The sequence below is a fragment of the Tamandua tetradactyla genome, chromosome 6, assembly GCF_023851605.1.
Source record: "Tamandua tetradactyla isolate mTamTet1 chromosome 6, mTamTet1.pri, whole genome shotgun sequence".
Taxonomy (NCBI): domain Eukaryota; kingdom Metazoa; phylum Chordata; class Mammalia; order Pilosa; family Myrmecophagidae; genus Tamandua; species Tamandua tetradactyla.
The window spans coordinates 176,083,047-176,103,218 of NC_135332.1; the positions used below are offsets into that span (position 1 = coordinate 176,083,047).

The 20,172-nt window shown below is 51.2% G+C and overlaps 1 protein-coding gene across 1 annotated transcript in view; it reads right to left on the reverse strand.

The window, feature by feature from the left end:
* Positions 1-2,299: 2,299 nt before the first annotated feature.
* Positions 2,300-20,172, reverse strand: part of HHLA1 (HHLA1 neighbor of OC90) — a 45,492-nt gene continuing 27,619 nt past the window's right edge. The window contains exons 13-18 of the mRNA XM_077163315.1: positions 15,190-15,348; positions 14,795-15,090; positions 14,385-14,459; positions 9,330-9,486; positions 4,596-4,678; positions 2,300-2,954 (exon numbers count right to left, since the gene is read on the reverse strand). Of these exons, the coding sequence (XP_077019430.1) occupies positions 2,911-2,954; positions 4,596-4,678; positions 9,330-9,486; positions 14,385-14,459; positions 14,795-15,090; positions 15,190-15,348 (814 nt within the window). The 3' untranslated portion in view covers positions 2,300-2,910. The remainder of the gene's footprint in view (positions 2,955-4,595; positions 4,679-9,329; positions 9,487-14,384; positions 14,460-14,794; positions 15,091-15,189; positions 15,349-20,172) is intronic.

The following is a 20,172-nucleotide window of genomic DNA, read 5'->3' on the forward strand; positions in this document are numbered from 1 at the left end:
ACCCAGAGGTCCACAGGGCCAGGCTCTCTCTGGGGACTCTTCGCTCCCTCTTCCCAGCCCCACTGTGTGCTCCGCGGTCTGCAGCTGCCCCACTCCCATCCGGCCCCATCATCATGTGGCCTCTTCCCTTTGTGGGTCAGTGGAGCTGTAGTTCTGCATTGTCACCTGGCCACAACCCACTGCCTTTTCCACTCCACAACGTTCCACAACGTTCATAAGGACATCAGTCATAGCGATTTAGCCCATGTGGGCTCATCTTGACCAACTCCAATGGTAAAGGCCCAATTTCCAAGTAAGGGCACATTCTGAGGCTCCGGGTGGACATACACGGTGGGGGCGGGGGCACCTATTTAACCCAGAGGATGCATGTGCCTGTATAACCTCCTTTGCCAGCTTGGCCACAGTGACTGGCCCATCTCTTTCACCTCATCAGTTAACCACTTGTGACCACAAATGCACAAATTAGTAGGCCATTGTTTTAGCTTGTTAAAGCTGCCGGAATGCAATATACCAGAAATGTAATGACTTTTAAAAAGGGAATTTATTAAGTTGCAAGTTTACAGTTCTAAGGCTATAAAAATGTCCAAACTAAGGCATCCAGGAAAAGATACCTTGACTCAAAAAAGGCCAATGGGTCTGGAACACCTCTGTCAGCTGGGAAGGCACATGGCTGACATTTGCCACGGTCTTTGGCTTCTCGTTTCAAACAACTTCGCCGGGGGGTGTTTTCTTTCTTCATCTCCAAACATCATTGCCTGTGTCATGCCTGAAGCTTTTTCCAAAGTTGTTGCTTCCTAAAGGACTCCTGTAAGTGACCCCACCTTGAATGGGTAGAGATGCATCTCCCCCATGGAAGCCACCTAATCAAAAGGTCCCACCCACAATTGGGTGGATCGCATCTCCATGGAAACAATAAAAAAGATCCCACCCAGCAATATTGAATGAGGTTTAAAGAACATGGCTTTTGTGGGGTACACGACAGCTTTGCACCAGCACAGTCATCTACACAGTAGCGTGGGGTCCCCTGGCTGCCCTGATCATCCCTCAAATCAAGACTTATTCAGCTCAAGAGGAGTCAAACCACTCGAATTCAAGGAAGCAGTGAGAGGCTACTGGGCTCTGGCCAGTTCACTTTAGGGCTTCTGTTGCTGATGGTGTGGATCGTGTGACCATAGGAAACTGGTCCCACTGAGTCTCTGTACCACTGTCCTTGGCTACTAGGTGAGCTCCCTGCATGGGTTCATCTACACGCAAGCTTTTAAAGCTTATAATCATTCTTGGCCATTGTTCCCAAAGTGTGGGACAGCTGTGTTAACACGTGCTTCGCCCACAAACGAGGAGCTGGGTGTTTAGCCCAGGTCATCAGGCCATCCTCCTCTTTCCTGCTGACCAGTTACTTTCTGGGGACCTCGGGGACCTTTCCTGCCAAAGATCTTTAATCAACATCAGCTTCATTCGCCAGAAGGAGCGCGTTAACTGAACCCACACCTGGTGAATGGGGTTGGCTTCTTGATGCAGATCCAGGTGGGAAGAATTTGTCCTCGAGCAAATTTTCTGGGTCTTCCTTGGCTTTGCACACTAGAGGGTTCTTGGCAGGCCACAAAGGCGGGTATTTATGAGCTCCACATCTGCATAACTTGAGTGTCTCACAAGTGTTCTGGGGATTTAAAAAAATAATAATCTTTCTGTGTGTGACCTGACAGGGAAGTGTCACCGATAGTCCCAGGGCACCCAGGTATCTCATAATGGGGGAAACTGTTTTCCACTTGGACCTTCTCTGCAAATAGTGCATACAGATTGGAAAAGGATGGAAAACGGACGGCCGGGCAGAAATCTCAGGTGGGAAAGAGAGTGGAGCAGGAGCACCAACAAATTATGAGGACAGCTGTCCCTGGGAACGAGGAACTGTGGACTCATGCAGGGCCAGAGGAGGACTCAAACCTGCTCAGTGATGCTCGGCAGAGAGACTCAGCATTTTAGGGAATTGGAGCAACTGCAGGCCTGGGAAGAGTGAAAAGGGGCCTGGAAAGCAAACACATCAGGGCATGGGTGTGCAAGATTGGGTCGACTCAGCACATCTAGGTGTTTATACCTTGCACATCCCAAAGAAAATTCTGGTCCTTGACCCGTTCCTTGGAGATAACTTCTCAACTTTGGAATGTCCTGCCGAAGATGCCTCTGTTTACCTGGGGCCTTGGGCCCCTCCAGATAGTGTAAGCTCCCCTGTGATTTAGGGGAGCACCTGTTCTGGTAAGCCTGGGGCTCTGGGCCACTCTGTATCAGCTTTACCTCTGGGGGCTGGGGATGGAGACCTGTGGACTGAGCAGCTAAGGTCAGTCACGCGGTTCTCCATGCCTATGTGATGGGCTCCACACAAAAACCTGGGCGCCAAGGCTCTGGCAAGCTTCCCTGGTTGCATACATTGTCAGATATCGCGACTGGGAGAAATAAGTTCTGTCAGAGCAAATCTGCGGGGAGGGAACACCTGGAAACTGTGCCTAGTCCTCCTAAAGTACCCACTGCAGCCTCCCCAGCTATTGTGTTAGGATCTCAGAGCCAAGTCTGGTTAGTTGCTGCTAATGTGACCCCAACCCCCATAAGATCAAGATCTCAAGTCTCAGGATTGCAGGCATGGCGGGGGATTCTCGATATTGGCTTCCCATGCCCTTGAAGCGGGCCGGGGAGTCGGGCACGTCTGCATTCATTGTGAGGCCCCTCACACATGCCCTTCCATCTGCAGTGCCTCATACAAAGTCACAGGAGACAAAGACACGCTATTTCCAGAAAGAGCGGCTTTCAATTCACTGATGAGCTAGCTGAATTTTGCAAAGGCAGCCAACATGGGGCAAGGGTCAGGGTGAAGCAATATCTCCTGAACTCAGTGTTAGGTCTCTTTGTGTTTTCAAGGCCTCAGATAGACTTGCAGATGTTCTCAAGACATTTTTGCTTTAAGGCTGAAAGAAAAAAAACAGAGGTACAAATTAAAATCTGGCAGTACCAGGATGGCCCTGGTCCATGCCAAGGGCAAGACTGTGGGTCATGCCCTGGACTTGGCATCATTTGGAATCAATGTTAGAGAGGGGAAAGGATGTGGACAAGACTCCCTTGCCAGTTCACAGCAAAATCAACTCAGGAGTAGGCTGTGGTTTCTCCACTCTCTGCCCAGGGCTCTGTGTCCAGTACCCAGCTGCACTAACTCATCTCCCCCATTTGCATGGGGCTAATTTAAACTCATTAACACACTGTTCAGTAAATTTGTTCGTGTAGAGATCTTAACGTAGCAAGGATAAAAGAAGAGCTCTTCAATTTTCAGTGTTTGCCAGATTTCCTGTTCTGTCCCCCACAGCGGTGAAAGAGATTTCCATCTTGACTTCTGATTCCCTCCCCACTCCTAATGACTGGCTGTTTTTCTTTTCTGTTCATGGGCAGGCACTGGGAATCGAATCTGGGTCTCCGGCATGGCAGGTGAGAACTCTGCCTGCTGAGCCACCGTGGCCCAACCGTGATTGGCTTTTGTGATCATTTTGCAGAATGGAGGTGACGGTTGAAAGAGAAGTCAGAAGAAGTGGGGTGAAGGACTTGCCTGAGAAATAAGGGACTTGTGTATGAGAGAAGGGAAGAAATAGAAGCAGAAGGGAGTCAAAAGAAGCAGAGAAGATACATAGGAACAAGAGTTATTGAGTGATAAGTTGGAAAGCAGAGCATTGAAACAGGCTTTGAGATGGCAGCTCTAGGAAGTGAGAGGTAACAGAGGGACGAAAGAGTGGGAAGAGTTTCTAAGACTTGTTCCCAAGGGTCCCGCTGGGTCCTATTTATGCTCTTTGAGAGCCACTGGGAGAGATTGGGTGGCTGAGCTGTGTGTCTAATGGAAAACATTGCCAAGATGGGGCCATACGAGCACCCGGCCTATATCTGGGCTACATTTAGAAAGGAGTTTTCACAAAATGTAATACAGTTCCATGATTCTTAGAAGCTCAGAATCCCTTGACCAGATAATCCAGGCTGACTGCCCAAGAAAAAGGTCAAAACATTGGTTCTGGTACCAGAAACACCAGCCCAGCCACTCTGTTTGTGGAAAGGGGAGAAAAAAATCCAAGTGAATATCTGGTCACCCTGAGGGTGAATGGAGCTTTGAAATCATCAGGATAAGGAGAGAGGCACCACACCCCCCACATCTCGCAGTTCCTCCTGCTTTCTTTATCTCCAATTATTTGTATACATGTTATGTGGTAAGGAACGTGAGCGTCTCTGTGAGATTTTGTCTTTTGCTTTGGTTTGTGCTGCTTCGCTTGCTGGTATTTTTCAGTTCCATGGAGACTTGGGGAGGCTAAGCCACTTGTCTGAAGTCACACAGACAGCAACAGGGCTTGGTCTGGCTGAGTCTCGCTTTTTTTTTTCTAGACCTCATTGTGGACATCCAGCTGTTAGGCGAAGGGGAATCGGAGCAACACTAGACCGTCTCTGTCTGGAATGAATGATGCCTAGATGAGCTGCACTGCCCCTGCTGGCCCCGGGCGGGGCATTGACTCGGTTATAGAACCTTCCTTACAGCGCACTCATTGCAAAGTTACAGCAAAGCGTGGCTGTGTACTTACTGTGTGAGTGGGACACCCTGTTCAGCCGCTGACAGATGTATGTTGCATTCTTCAGAAACCAGGAATAGTATTCAAGACAGTACCTGAAGACGTGAAATGGTGTTGGGAGCGGTCACTATTCTGAGATGATATCAGACAGCAAGAATAGCAAAAGTAATTACATAAATGTGACACACACAGTCAATTATTCATAGCTTTTAACTCCTCTCCATTGTTATAGGTTACGGGAGGTTATGGAAGGAAAGGCAGGGAAGGAGGTTGGGTAGGAAAAGGCTCAGACTTTGGGGCCAGTAAGACCTAGTTTCAATTCCTAGCTCTCTACATGCTGGGGTGTGTGACTTCAGGCTGATTACTTAATTCCTTGGATCTTAGTTTCTTCATATATAAATGGAAGGCACTAATAGCTCCCATGTTCATAGGTCATCATGAGGATTAAGCAAGATAACATACGCAGAGTTCCTGAACAGTGCCAGGCATAAAATAGATATTCAATAAATGGTGGTTATAATTAATTTTGTGAGTGGAAAATGGTGAAAATGTAGTGCTGATACTGTTAAAAATACAACAAACTCTTTGAAAACCATATTCTGCTTTTATTCAGGGGCTGCTGGGGCTACTTTGAGGGTTTCAGTGCAAAGATGACTCATCAGGTTTTGAGAAAAGGAGTTTTCCATGCAGGCCACGCCGCAGAATGACTTTCCTTCTAATCCCTCTCCTGCTGTATGAAGGGGTTGGGCGAACAGGGCTCTGATTTCTCTTCCAGCTCTAACATTTTGTGATTCTAGCAGACTCTGAGGAGTTGTGCCACTAACTGTTCAGCTGGACCCAGTTGTAAAGATTTCCCAGGTGCTATCAACCCAATCTAAAGATGAGGAAACTGAGGTGCAGAGATGAACTGATTTTCCCAAGGACACACTGCTTTTGAGTGGTAATGCTGGGTTTTAACCCAAGTCATCCAACCCCATGCCAGGTCTCACTGCCCCTCCAGCTGGCAATAAGAACGATGTTTGAGTTAGGGTCCAGCCAGGAATTAGAACCCACGCAGGCAATTCTGCTGAGGGAATTCAGTCCTGGGAAGTAGCTATAAAGGGGTGAGAAGAGCTGGGGGAGCCAAGAAGAAAGGTGAGGCAATCCCAGATTAGCACCTGCAGGGAGTTGCTGAGTCTGGAGGCGGCTGTTGCTAGAGCACAGAGGGAATCACCTTGTGATGGAAGCAGGACTCACAGGGGAGATAAGGCACTTTCAGAAATATCACTCAAACCAGAAAGCTGGGGGAGAAATTCCCTGGTTTCTCCCCTCTACTGCCCTCCCATTTCCTGCTGGTATCTTCTGTTGGACAAGCCAACAGGCAGCTAGGCGGCAAGGCATTCTGGGAAATGTAGTTTGCACCACATTTGTACTGCATTGTCCACTGCGTACATGACAGCACACTCAAGAAAGGGCAGGGAGTGGATCTGAGAGTGAAGAGGCAGATGATGAGCATAACCAGGGCTACCTTTCCCGTGAGCCCATAATCCCACACTCAGGGTCACATGTCCAATGCATAAGAGATACGCTGTCAAGCTTGGTCAGCAGCTGGCATGGCTACTCGGCATTTGGTTGCCATGGCTACATGTTGGCTTTGCTGGAGACAGGATTCAAACTTAGCTAAGAAAATGGACCAGAGAAAAGTACACCAGCGGCCACAATGGTGTTTTCATCAGCAACCACTGTGTGCTGCTTTCCAGGCATTGGGCAGGAATGGTTAAATATATTATTTCATTTCATTCTGTTCTTCCAACAATCTAGCAACGTAGGCAAGAATGGTGCTACCTCTAACAGGAATGGTGCCCCTGGAATGAGGCAGCATGTGGTCTGGAATGAGGTCAGGACTATCTCCATTTTGCAAATGAACAAACTGAGGCTCGGAGAGATTAATACCAGCCGAAGCGTGTAAGTGGCCAAACCTACACTGAAGCCTGGGCTGCCTGGCGTTAAGTCCCACACTCCTTACACCGCACTCAGCCGCCTACCAGACCTTGGTTCCGTGACTACTCCCTTTCCCCCATGGCTAGTTCTGCAATGATAGGCAAGCTATATTCCCTAACACAAAACCTGCTTATAGGATACACTGAGGGTATCTAACCAGCCTGGAGAACAATCTGTGTAGAAAATAATAAGAAGAACATGAATTCTTCCATAAACTGGAGGGGGGTTTCTCCTGCAGAAAAGGCTAGTTGGTCTGAGAAGAAAAGCAGTTTCTAAGATGGCAGGTTGTGTTTGTTTTCAGGTTCTTTAGGGCAGAAGTCAGCTGCGATGCCACGGATAAAATGAGCCAGAGCTGGCACCGAAGCGCCCCCTCTTTCCACCGCCACCTCTACCTCTCCCACCAGACCAGGGTCGCCGCACCCAGTGTGGCGTCAGCAGAAGGCTGCACAGGACGCGCCCCCACTGGCTGGCCAGGAGGGGAGGACAGGTCTCTGTCGCCCTGCAAGGAGGGCTGCTGTACCCGAGCCTGGTGCTGGGAACCTCAAGTGGGGAAGGCCTCAAGGGGGGGCCATGAGAGGCAGAGGATGTGAGGAGAAAGAGGACGGAAGGAATGCGGCCTGTCCATAAGAAACATCCTCTTAGGGCTGAGTCAGGAAAGCACTGACTTTCCCCCTGAATGTCCCTGGGTTATAAGGAGCCAGTTGGCTGACAAAGCCATCACCGCTAAAAGCCTTTCCCTCTAGCTCTGTGCAGCTTTGGGACCCTTACCTGCACCTGCCAGTCAAAGAACTGCTCAAGCTCCGTCTTAGACTCGTGTGTGCTTGGTCTGGGGAAGACGGGTGGTGAGGGGTGAGGTGCAGGGGTAGCTCCCATCCAGGGTGTCTGTAGGCCTCAGTTTACCCTGTCATGGACCACTGCGTGAAGAGTGACTCCAGGCCTCAGACGACGACCCGGCCAAGAGGCCTCGAGAGCAGCCCTGCTGGGCAGAGCGGAAGCCCTGACTTCAGGGGTTCTATAGCTTTATCTGCTCTGAATGATCGAGGGAATGGAGAGCTGCAGCGGCGGTGGGAACTCTAGGGGAAAGGTCAAAGGGAACTCTTTTACACGAGGTCACCCAGGTGCTAGAAAGAGCAAGGTCATCCTGAACTAGGAACCTGTGCTGCTGCCTGGAAGGATCTCGGTGGCCCCAAGATGTTCCAGGCTGCTCCTGCTCCATCCGTGCATTTGGCCTGGGGCAGTCCCACCCAATCTCTTCCTGGCAAACTCCTATTCCTCTGTAAAGCCCTAGCAGTTATTTCCTCTGAGGTTCCACAGCCCTTTATTCATGACCCATGCAGCACTTGTCATGCTGTTTTGCGACGTCTCTCTGCACAGCTATCTGCCCACCAAACAGTGGTTTCTTGATCTCAGCAGCTGCCTTAGTCAATAAACATGCTGAGTCATGCTGCCTCCCACCTGCCATCCTGGGCCTGTAGTGAACGCTGAGTGTGAGTTTAGAGAGCAATTCCTTATTAAGTGAAAAGACTGGAAAGGAAGGGCAAGCCTAGGTTTACAGATACCTCATCTCTCTATATTTAAACTCAAAACTTCTCTCTGGAAACTTCTGCTCCCCTATTTATTTTCACAGCTGCTCGCTGCAGTATGGAGGCTGACCTGGGGTTAGGGGAGCAGGTGTCGGCCTGGGTATGTGGCTGGGTTCCATCACCTCCTCTGTTGTAGGTTGACTTTTGTTTATGGCCATCGCTTCCTCCCAATTATGAAATCCTCAGCTTCTGGGTCTTTTTCTGATTCACCTTTATATCTCTACAGCTCAGCACAGCACAGCACACAGCTGATATATAGTAGAGACTCAGTGCATGCTGCGGATTTAAAGAGCCAGTGAACGAGTGGCCTCATCGAACGGGGTAATCCTGAACAATGCACAGAGTCCACGTGCAAGGTTCTTCAGGCTTGGCCCGGGCTGCAGAGAAAGGTCTCCTCTTGCCAGCTGACCCCTCTGGTCTGTGGGTCTTACTTTTCACCATCTCTGGGTGGAGGAAGCTTCTGTGCTGACTGAGAGATCCAACATCAGGACCAGAGAAGGGGGGGGATGCAAAGATGAGAAAAGGCTGCACAGCTGGGCTGGGGGCACTGAGGCAGAGGGTCACAGAGAGTTGCAAAGCTGAAGGCTCTCAGGAGCGGACTTTGAAAATAGCATTAAAGATACATGAGAAGGTCCCAGGCCACTGGAGACGGGCTATTCGTCTAAGTTATTTGTTTCTGGATTTACAGCCACAAGTAAATCTCAGAAGAAAAGATGGCACATCAGCATTCCAGGACGGAGAGACGCCCGTGTCTAGACCTCCCTAACAGAAACACGGGCTGCCTTCTCATTTTCTTTTTACAGTCTTTTTGTGTGCCTGATGGATGGTTTCTAGGGGTTTGTGAAAGGCCTGGAATTCAGATGGGTGCATTCTTGGAGTATTTTCTCTTCAGAAATCCCACCAGACCAAGGGCCTGGGGTGTCGGGACCGCTGTGAAATCCTCCCCTGACAAGACACATCTCATCTCCACTCACCCTGACTCAGCGGCACTTACAGGGTCAGGTCCTTCCCCTCACTCGAGGCACCCGAGGTGAAACCGATCCCATCCCAGCTCTCACGATCCTGGCATCTCCCCAGGGACCCACCGGAGGGCCCATGTCTTGAGCTTCCCGCTGCCTCCTCCCGGCGTGGAGAAGTCGCCCTCCCCAGGAGCCTGGGCTTAGCAGCATGGAAACCAGCTTACCTCACGGCCGCCGCCCGGGTTGTCGCCTGCGGGGCCACACAGAGGCACTGCTGGAAAAAGCGACACAGCTCCATCAGGCAAGGGCTGAGCTTCTGGGCGGCCAGGACGAGCCGAGGGGCTGGCAGGGGGCCCTCGTGGTGCAGCAGCTGGGAGCACCCTAGGAGACACAATCCAGGCCAGGCCACTGAGGTCAGCGAGGATTTAGCCTCCTCTCTTTCTAGTCCCTGCCCGAGAAGGCGGTCTTGCCCCTGCTCCCGGGCAGCTGAGGCAGGCAGGGAAATGGCCTGCTGTGCCACTAGTGCTGCTGGGACCCTTCCAAGAGACAGAGAGAGAATGGCAGGGTCAGCTTCCTGAAGGAAATCACAGACAGCTCCACTGTGGAGGGCGACAAGACGAGGCTGTAACGTACTGAAGAGGGCTGCAGCAGGTGGGGGCTGCAGCAGGTGGGGGGCTGCAGCAGTGGGGGGCTGCAGCAGGTGGGGGTTGCAGCAGGTGGGGGCTGCAGCAGGTGGGGGCTGCAGCAGGTGGGGGGCTGCAGCAGGTGGGGGCTGCAGCAGGTGGGGGGCTACAGCTGGTGGGAGGTGCAGCAGGTGGGGGGCTGCAGCAGGTGGGGGGCTGCAGCAGGTGAGGGCTGCAGCAGGTGGGGGCTGCAGCAGGTGGGGGGCTGCAGCAGGTGGGGGGTGCAGCAGGTGGGGGGCTGCAGCAGGTGGGGGGCTGCAGCAGGTGGGGGTTGCAGCAGGTGGGGGGCTGCAGCAGTGGGGGGCTGCAGCAGTGGGGGGCTGCAGCAGGTGGGGGGCTGCAGCAGGTGGGGGCTGCAGCAGGTGGGGGGCTGCAGCAGTGGGGGGCTGCAGCAGGTGGGGGTTGCAGCAGGTGGGGGGCTACAGCTGGTGGGGGGTGCAGCAGGTGGGGGGCTGCAGCAGTGGGGGGCTGCAGCAGGTGGGGGTTGCAGCAGGTGGGGGGGGCTACAGCTGGTGGGGGGTGCAGCAGGTGGGGGGCTGCAGCAGGTGGGGGGCTGCAGCAGGTGGGGGCTGCAGCAGGTGGGGGGCTACAGCTGGTGGGAGGTGCAGCAGGTGGGGGGCTGTAGCAGGTGGGGGGCTGCAGCAGGTGAGGGCTGCAGCAGGTGGGGGTTGCAGCAGGTGGGGGGGCTACAGCTGGTGGGGGGTGCAGCAGGTGGGGGGGCTGCAGCAGGTGGGGGGCTGCAGCAGGTGGGGGCTGCAGCAGGTGGGGGGCTACAGCTGGTGGGAGGTGCAGCAGGTGGGGGGCTGCAGCAGGTGGGGGGCTGCAGCAGGTGAGGGCTGCAGCAGGTGGGGGCTGCAGCAGGTGGGGGGCTGCAGCTGGTGGGGGGATGCAGCATATGGGGGATGCAGCAGGTGGGGGTGGATGCAGCAGGTGGGGGGATGCAGCAGGTGGGGGTGGATGCAGCAGGTGGGGGGGTGCAGCAGGTGGGTGGTGCAGTATGTGGGGGGGATACAGCCTCGGGGGCGGGCCAGGCGGAAGGAACAGGCCCGTGTGGTTCAGCGCTAGGCGAGGGGAGGGCTTGCTGAGGGGCCAATGAAGGGCACGGGGTGTGTGTATGCACCTGGGTACAGGTGTATGCGTGTGTGTGTGTGTGTGTGTGTGTGTGTGTGTGAGCGTGCATGTGTGCATGTCTGTGTATGTGTGCAAGGAGGAGAGAACAGGAGGCAGGGTGCGAGATGAGGCTAGCGAGCTGGGTCACTGGAGGAGCAGGCTGTGAGTTTGTGAGTTCTTCAGCTTCATAGAACAAAGATGAATTATGCTTCAGCAAATCAGATATTCGTTGTTGTTTTGTACATGACTTTTAGCAGAAGGAGGCAAATGATAAAAGAAAAGACCAACAGTTTTTTTAAATACCTTCTTCTTGGGATACTGAGGATGAACAGCTTCCTATGAGACATGTAAGGATTAAATGAAATGATTTATAGAAAACACATTGCAAAGTTCCTGACATAGAATAAACAATTACAAGTAGCATTAATTCATTCATTCATTCATCCATTCATCCGTCTCTGAGCATTTACTGGGTCTCCAGCACTTGTCAGGCACTGCTAACAGCCCTGGGCATATAGCAATAACCTCAGAGGATCTTCCTCTCACAGGATGGACTTTTGAGTGATTTGAAGATTGTTATACGAAGAAATTAACAATAATCGTCCAAAAAAGAATCAGTAACCACTGTCATCAAAAACCACCCAAACTTTGGGAAGAGCTGTAAGGACTCTCGGTGTCCTTCCAGCCCGGAGCTGGGTACTGCCCAGCAGAACCGTGCAGTTACCTGGTTGCAGACGAGCATATTTTAATGGCCTTTCCACTGACCAGTACCTCTGGGAGGGGCAGAGAGGTTAACTGGCAGCAATCTAAATGATTCCTGTCCGAGAGCAATGCGAACAGACTTTGTCTGGTGGAGATACCATTGACTTCCTTCTACTTAAAATAAATTTAGAATTTATTGCCATAAGCTATCTACTAGTGCATTTATTTAAGAATATTTTGACTGACAATATAAATCCCTATTCCTCAGATTCTCCATTGAACCAGTTTCAACATCTTCCTGGTTTCCTCATTAATTAACTAGTTGAATTGTATTTTTGACCTATGTCCAGTTTATATTCTCATGACAGTCATGTTTTTACCTTTTTGAAAATTATATGTTCTCAGTAACGCATTTATTGGAATGGGGGAGAGGGTTCATGGTGCTAGAAAGAAACAGCAAAAAAAACTGTAGAGAGGAAATGTATTTTAGATTTCATCCTGCGTCACCTAGAATGTTAAGCGCTCCAGAACATTCACCAACTTCCATAATTATGCCTTTTTTTCCTCGCATCTACGGAGCACCTGCTATGCATTAAGAACTTACTTTCTTAAGTTCTTTATATCCACCATTTCATATAATCATGCAAGGTAAATATCTGAAGTGCCATTTTATTGACGAGGAGACTGAGGGTCTAAGTGTGATACAGTTTGATCAGTCATATAGCAGGGAATAGGTTTCAAACCTGGCAAGACCCGACTCTGAAGTCCATGCTCTAAACCATCACATTGTATTAACTGAACAGAGTTAACATCTGGAAGGTTGAGTTTCACCCCCTTCTCCCCAGCTCTATCGCCTCCAGGCTTTTCTATCTCAGGAAATGACGCTCAAAATTCACTTAGTTGCTCAAACTTAGGCATGATTTCAGGTTCCCTCCTGGTGCTCGCTCTACCAGCATCCTATCCTCTTGATTCTATCTCCTAAATAGTCCCCAAGCCTCCCTTTCCACAGGCAGCTCCTTCTTCTAGACCCCTCTGTCATCTCTGGTTGTTGTTACCCCAACAGCCTCCTCACCAGTTTCCCTGATCCCAGCTTCCCCTCTCCAATCCATTCTCCACTCTGCAGCTGGAGCAGGCTTTCTGTCTCACAGACCTGATTACACGGTTTCCCACTTCCCTCAGAAAACGTCCGCACTCCCTGACATGGAGAAGGGGCCCTGCATGGATGCACAGAGCATCTACCTTCTCTTGTGGACCTTATCACTTCCTCCTGGAGTTGCAGTTATTTGCACACATGACAAGTCTCAGAAGCAGTAACCAGGAGGGGTGGAATGAGCACAGCCTTTGAATTAGATGGATCTTTGCGCAAAAGCATGGTCACGTCTTCCTGGTAATACTCAAAATTGTTTAATGAAGGTAGTATGACCTACCATGCGGAATGATTAAGAAGAGAAAGTACAGGCCTAGCATGGTGTCCGGCACACAGTAGGAGCTCAATAAGTACTCACTGAAATGATAAATGAGTGATGCTAAAGATTATGCAGCATGATTTTTGTGAATGAACAAAATATTTACTGGAAGCTGCCAGAATTCTTTTATTTGATAATTTTGTCTTTCTCATATAGATAAGTAGATAGATAGATTATAGAGATAGGTGACAAATAGATAGTTACATATAGAGAGATAGAGATAAACAGAACGATAGAAAAAAGAGAGAGACAGGACAGACAGATTTGATTGATGGATGATGGATGCATGGACAGATACAGAAATAGATACATAGATACACATATAATCAACTTGTTTTCTAAGACCCAGTCTGACAATTTCTCTCTCTGCACGACCAGTGAGTCTCTTTAGAACTCCTGGGAAAATATATGGGATATAATTGCCTTTGGAAGCATAATTAAATCTTTGTCTCTAAAAGCCCCATTCACCATTCACTGCAGGCAGAGCTTAGGTGTATGAAAAAGGGGACTGTGTTGGCTCCGGCAATTTAATAACGCCCTGTTGACATATGCCTGGACAGCAGGAGACATTCAAGAAGCCAGAGTGGAAAGGCATCTAGGAGTGGGAGGGGCCTGGGGACTCAATCAGCCCTGAAGGAATCACTTTGCATCACTTTCTGTCTTATGGAAACTGGCTCAAAGGAAAGAGGTCATAAGGGCAGCAGGGATGGACAGGTGCACCCCAACCACACGCCCTCCAGAGCTGGGCCTCTGCCCCGGGGCCTGCAAACCCAGCTGCAGCCGGGGGAACGGCTTTCTGGAGATCCAGAGGAGTGAAGTCTGCAGGGCTGGGGAAGGCAGGGTGCTCTTTCAAGTAGAACAAAACTAGGCCACAGCCCGAGGGCACAGTGGACAGTGCAGCCACCCTCCCGCCGCCCCCCTCTCTGCCGACGTCCTCGCTTACTCTAACAGCAGGTGCCGTTCACCCAGCACCCAGAGCAGCGCTCAACAGACGCTCGCTCAGTAAATGTCGATGGGCTTGAGTCGCCCAGAGTGCTACACTTCGAAGTCACTCCCACACCATCATCTTACTTAACACAAAACCCTGCCGAAAAGAAAAACAAGGACATGCTTAATGCTCCCCACAGGTGCTCTTAGTCTCACTTCACAGCTGAGCAAACTGAATGCTGGAGGTCGAATGCCTGAGACCACCTGATCAGCAAATGGCGGAGCTGGGACTTTAACCCCGGTGGCCTGGAACACATCGCTTTTTACTATGCTGTATGACTCCATTCAAAACAAACAAAAGTGGCATGAGTGACGGGGCACTGGCACTCACCCGAAACTCGGTGGAGTCCTGGGAGCAGAGCTGGCTGTTCCCGAGGCACGGAGGGCCCCGCGGCAGCAGGGTCACCTGCAACGGGCAAGGAGGGTCCTTAAGTCAGCAAGAAACAGCCCAGGTTAAACACAGAACCAGAGAACCACAAGACAGCACTAACTGAGAGTTCTCCGATCTAATCACTTCATTTCATATACAGGGAAATTGTGGCCAGGAAAGGGGAGGCGAGGCAGCCAAAACTGCCCAGCAATTTGGCAGTGCAGCAGGACACTCAGCCCAAGTCACCTCCCAGAACCAGTGAAGTGCAGTACCCAATCAGTGTGCCTGCCGGCACCCCGTCCGCCACTCCCGGCCCCCCAGCTGTGTTTCCCTCCTGTGGAATTGGGTTTCTCACGCCAGTGTGTCCTCACCTGTCTGTGGATATTTGGGGGCCGCCGCGTTGGTTGGCCTCGGGGTCTGTGTGCCAGGGGTGTCCGTTCCTGGGGGCAGGGGAGGGGCGGCTGTGGCTCCTGGTGGGAAGTGTGACCCGAGTAAAGGGCCATGCCACTGGTCCTCTCCTCTCCTCCCGAGGTCGGTGGTGAAGCCACGGGCCAGGGCATTGAGAAACAGAGCCTGCCCCGAGGCTCTGGCGGTGTGGGAGAGGGATGAGCAGGTGGCAGCAGCGGCCACCACCCTGCACGGCGGGTGCATGGGGAACCGGCCCCTGCTGAGGGTGAAATGAGGGAAGTGCAGCTGCGGCTTCGCCCAGGGAGCACCCAGCGTGGGTGCTCGGGAGCAGAAGGAAAAGGGCCTGCTTCTCACTCACCTCAGTGTGAGGGTAACGCCCCCCGCACTGGGGCCCTGGGAGCAGCCCCTCACTCTCACCACAGAGCACAGGCGCATGGCAGCCGCTCTGTCTGCCGGGTCCGGGGCGCCTGGGGCCAAGGACCACTTCAGGCTCTGACCTGGGCTGTCATGATTCCGCCTCCGGCAAAGGCAGCAGAGTGGCCTCACGGTGTAAAAGGGAATTTTATAAAGCTTAACAGTAGCTAATTTTTCCTGCTTAATTTAGCTATTTACATATATCTTAGCTTCTGAAATATCCAGCAAAAGCATTTGTGTCATTTTGTATTCATGGCTATGCATTTGGTGTGAGTTAAGAATTATAAAGAAAAGAATTATGGGCCCCATCAGGTTGAAAATAAACAATCCGAGACTTTCCCAGGGCGGTTATCTGTTTCTCGCCCTTCCCCCCCCCCCCCCCCGACTCCTTGCGCCTAAATCACTTGTTGTAAAACTGTGGCTATCTGCAATAGCCACTCCCATGACTCATGCTCAAGAAATGCTCGCTGTGAAACTGTTAAAAGTGCTTGTTGTAAAACTGTTCTTATCTGCTTTTTTGTAAAACAGCACCTGTGACCCATGCTCAACCCCCACCCCCCTCATCTTACCCTTTAAAAAGCTTTTGCAGACTTAAGTTCGGGGCTCTCTGTTCCTGCGTGTTCAGCGAGCCCCACACATGTGTGGAAAATAAACCCCTTGCGTGTTGCATGAGAGAACGTCTCTTGGAGTCCTCCTTTGCGTGGCAAAATTCTCAAATTCTTACATTTGGAGGTTCCACCGAGATCGGCTCTTCGTAAGGGGAGGCTCCAACAGCTCTTTCTCTCGGGGTAAGTGAGGCCTTTTTGTCTGAAGTGCGATCGCTTAGTCTGTCAGACTGGCAGTGACTGTCGGGGAGTCGCGTGAGCACTCCCCGACCGCAACCGACAGACGTGTCCGGGGTTGCAGGTCACTCTCCCGAGGGACGCCTCGGGATTGGGGGACCTCCGGGGACGCCTGGAGGATTCCTACAGGGCCGACTCTGATTCTGTTTTCCTTCTGACAGGGGGAAACTCGATCATAGTCATCAGGCCAGTCTGAGCTGTGTCTCTGAAACTGTGTAAACGTGGTGTGCCGGCTCTGTGTGTGTCTGTCTGTATTTGTGTGTTGGGAATTGTTTTTGTTTTACCGAAGATGGGTCAGGGAATGTCGACTCCACTTTCTCTGACCTTAAGACACTGGTCGGAGGTCAGGGAAAGAGGTCAGAATCTATCTTTTATTGTAAAGAAAGGCAAATAGCAGACGTTCTGCTCGGCCGGGTGGCCCTCTTTTAACGTGGAATGGCCTCGGGAAGGAGCTTTTCATCTACCCTTGATTTGGGCCGTCAAGTCAGTCATCTTCCGCCCTGACCCGTATGGCCACCCGGACCAGCAGCCCTACATCATGGTTTGGCAGGACCTGTGTGAAAATCCACCTCCATGGGTAAAGCCGTTTCTTACTCCTCTTGGTCAACATGACTCTCCCTCTGTACTTCCAATCAAGGAGCCGGGTCCTTCTCAAGCTCAGAACTCTATCCTTCCTTACCTCCTGCAGTCCTACCGGAATCCCAATCGGATCTACTCCTCTTCGACGCAGGTCCTTCTTCCCCTCCTCCCTACCCTTCAGCTCCGGTACAGGACCCCCCTTCTCTCAGCTCACCTTCTCCCTCCTCTAGTTCTCTCTCCCCGCTCTCTTCCATTTCCTCTTCGCAGGTTCACCAACAGACTATCCCAGATGAACCAGGACTGGCACATAGTACACGAAGCAGACGAGCACTAAGCCCATCTGATGTGGCGGTCACTCTCCCCCTCAGACCGCACGGGCCTCCAGTGGATGATGGACATGGGGGAGAAATGCCTGCTCTACAATACTGGCCCTTTTCCTCCTCTGACTTATATAACTGGAAAAATAATAACCCTCCTTTTTCCGAGGCTCCCACTAGGCTGACTGGATTGGTGGAGTCCCTTATGTTCTCTCACCAGCCCACTTGCGATGATTGTCAACAACTCCTGGGGACTCTCTTCACCACAGAGGAGTGAGATCGAATCCTACCGGAAGCCAGGAAGCAAGTTCCTGGACAAGACGGGAGACCCACCCAACTCCAGCATATCATCGATGATCGGTTCCCGCTGCGCCGCCCTAACTGGGACCCGAACACCTCTGAAGGTAGGGAGCATCTGTCCATCTATCGCCAGACTCTAGTAGCGGGTCTCCGAGCAGCCGCATGCCGGCCCACCAATTTGGCCAAGGTAAGAGGGGTTATTCAGGGAGAGGACGAATCGCCCTCAGTCTTTTTAGAAAAACTAATGAAAGCATACCGTAGGTATACTCCATTTGACCCTCAATCAGAGGATCAAAGAGCCTCAGTGGCCATGGCCTTTATCGGCCAATCAGCTCCAGACATTAGACGCAAGCTGCAGCACTTAGACGGGTTGCAGGACCTAGCCTTGCGAGATTTAATCAAAGAAGCTGAAAAAAATGTTTTATAAAAGAGAGAGGAAAAAGAGTTGGTAAGAGAGAAAAGGAGAATGAAAGAATTAACAAAAATCCTGGCCACAGTAGATGAAAGAAACACTGAAAGTAGAGGACAAGCTAAAGAAAATCCCTCGGGTCGGTGTTATCATACCCCTCTTAGTCCAGACCAATGCGCCTACTGCAAAGAAACTGGGCACTGGGCCAAAAACTGTCCAAAAAAAAAAAAAAACAAAAAAAAAAACGGAGGGGTACTAGGCCCCCGAATTGGCAACAACTGGCCACATTGGCTCTAGAAAGTGAAGACTAGGGGAGTCAGGGCTCGGCACCCCTCCCCGAGCTCAGGGTAAAATTTAATGTGGAGAGGGTACCAATTAATTTTGGAGTCGACACGGGAGCAGTAATATCGGCCCTCCAAGAACCTATAGGCTCGCTCTCTACAAAAAGGTCCTTGATGCGGGGAGCAAATGGCAGTCGCTACTGCACCTGGACTACTAAAAGAACCATGGACCTGGGGAAGGGGAAGCTTCAACACTCCTTCCTAGTTATCCCTGAGTGCCCTGCCCCGCTTATGGGAAGAGACTTGTTAACTAAACTAAGGGCGAGAATGACCTTCAATCCTAAGGGGCCAAAGGTGAAATTTTTAAACCCGCTAGTAAGCCAACCTGTAATAACTGCCCTCACCTTGCCAGTCGAAGAAGAATATCAGCTGTATGTAAAATCAGAACAGCTCCACAGTTCTATTCCTCAGGCCTGGCTTGAAGAATTCCCTAATTCCTGGGCAGAAGTTGCTGGGTTAGGATTGGCAGTCAATCAGCCCCCAGTAGTGGTGACCCTAAAGCCCACCGCTTCTCCAATTCGGGTAAAACAATACTACTTAAGCAAGGAAGCCCGGGAAGGAATCAAGCCCCATATAGAGAAATTCCTTGGCTTGGGAGTACTTAAGCCCTGTCAATCAGCCTGGAACACTCCCTTATTGCCGGTCAAAAAGCCAGGAACTAGAGACTATAGACCGGTGCAAGATTTACGGGAAATAAATAGCAGAGTGCAGGATATACATCCTACGGTGCCAAATCCCTATAACCTGCTCAGCACTCTCCTTCCTGAAAAGACTTGGTATACTGTGCTTAATCTAAAAGATGCTTTCTTCTGCCTGCCCTTGCATAAAGACAGTCAACCCTTATTTGCGTTCGAGTGGGTCGATCCAGAGACGGGGTCCTCAAACCAACTGACTTGGACACGCTTGCCCCAGGGGTTCAAAAACTCCCCCACCATTTTTGATGAAGCTCTTCATAAAGACTTAAGCTCCTTCAGAATTCAGCATCCCAGAGTCACCTTGCTACAATATGTGGATGACTTACTGTTGGCAGCAGACACTAAGGAGGACTGTGAGTATGAGACCCGAAAACTGTTAAGTGAGCTAGCCGCACTGGGGTACCGAGCCTCGGCCAAAAAGGCCCAAATCTGTAAAAGGGAAGTAATCTTCCTGGGATATACTCTTAAGAATGGAAAGCGATGGCTCACCGAGGCTAGAAAGAAAACTGTAACACAAATACCCCCGCCCACGACCCGAAAGCAGCTACGAGAGTTCTTAGGGACAGCGGGATTCTGCCGGTTGTGAATCCCAGAGTTTGCAGCCCTTGCTGCCCCATTATTCCCCTTGCTCAAAGGGAGCGCTGATTTCCAGTGGGGAATAGCACAGCAGGAAGCCTTCGACAGCATTAAGAAAGCGCTCCTGTCAGCTCCAGCTTTAACCCTCCCAGACGTGAATAAACCTTTCACGCTCTACATAGAAGAAAGGAGAGGCGTGGCTAGAGGGGTCCTAACACAGGCTTTGGGCCCATGGAAAAGACTGGTAGCCTATCTGTCCAAGCGATTAAATTCAGTTGCCAGTGGATGGCCACGCTGTCTCAAAGCCATCGTGGCAGCTGCCCTCCTGGCAAAAGACGCAGACAAACTCACTCTAGGACAGAAGCTGACCATAATAGCCCCTCACGCCCTGGAGAGCATAATCCACCAGCCTCCAGATAGATGGATGTCAAATGCCAGAATTACTCACTATCAGAGCATCCTCCTAGACAAAGACAGGGTGACTTTTGGGGCCCCATCAGCTTTAAACCCGGCTACCCTGCTCCCGGACGAGACCGCGGGACCTGTGCTGCACACTTGCCAAGAGATATTAGCTGAAGAGACCGGAATCCGCAGAGACTTAAAAGACCAATCATTGCCTAACTCGGAAGTAACCTGGTTTTCGGACGGAAGCAGCTTTCTCCAACACGGTAAGAAACGAGCGTGAGCGGTGGTAGTCAGTGGGACAAAAGTTATTTGGTCTTCTAGCCTCCCGGAGGGAACATCTGCCCAAAAGGCTGAACTAATTGCCCTCACAAAAGCTCTAAAATTAGCAAAAGAAAAGCGAGCGACTATCTATACAGATAGCCGTTATGCCTTTGCTACTGCCCACGTACATGGGGCAATTTAC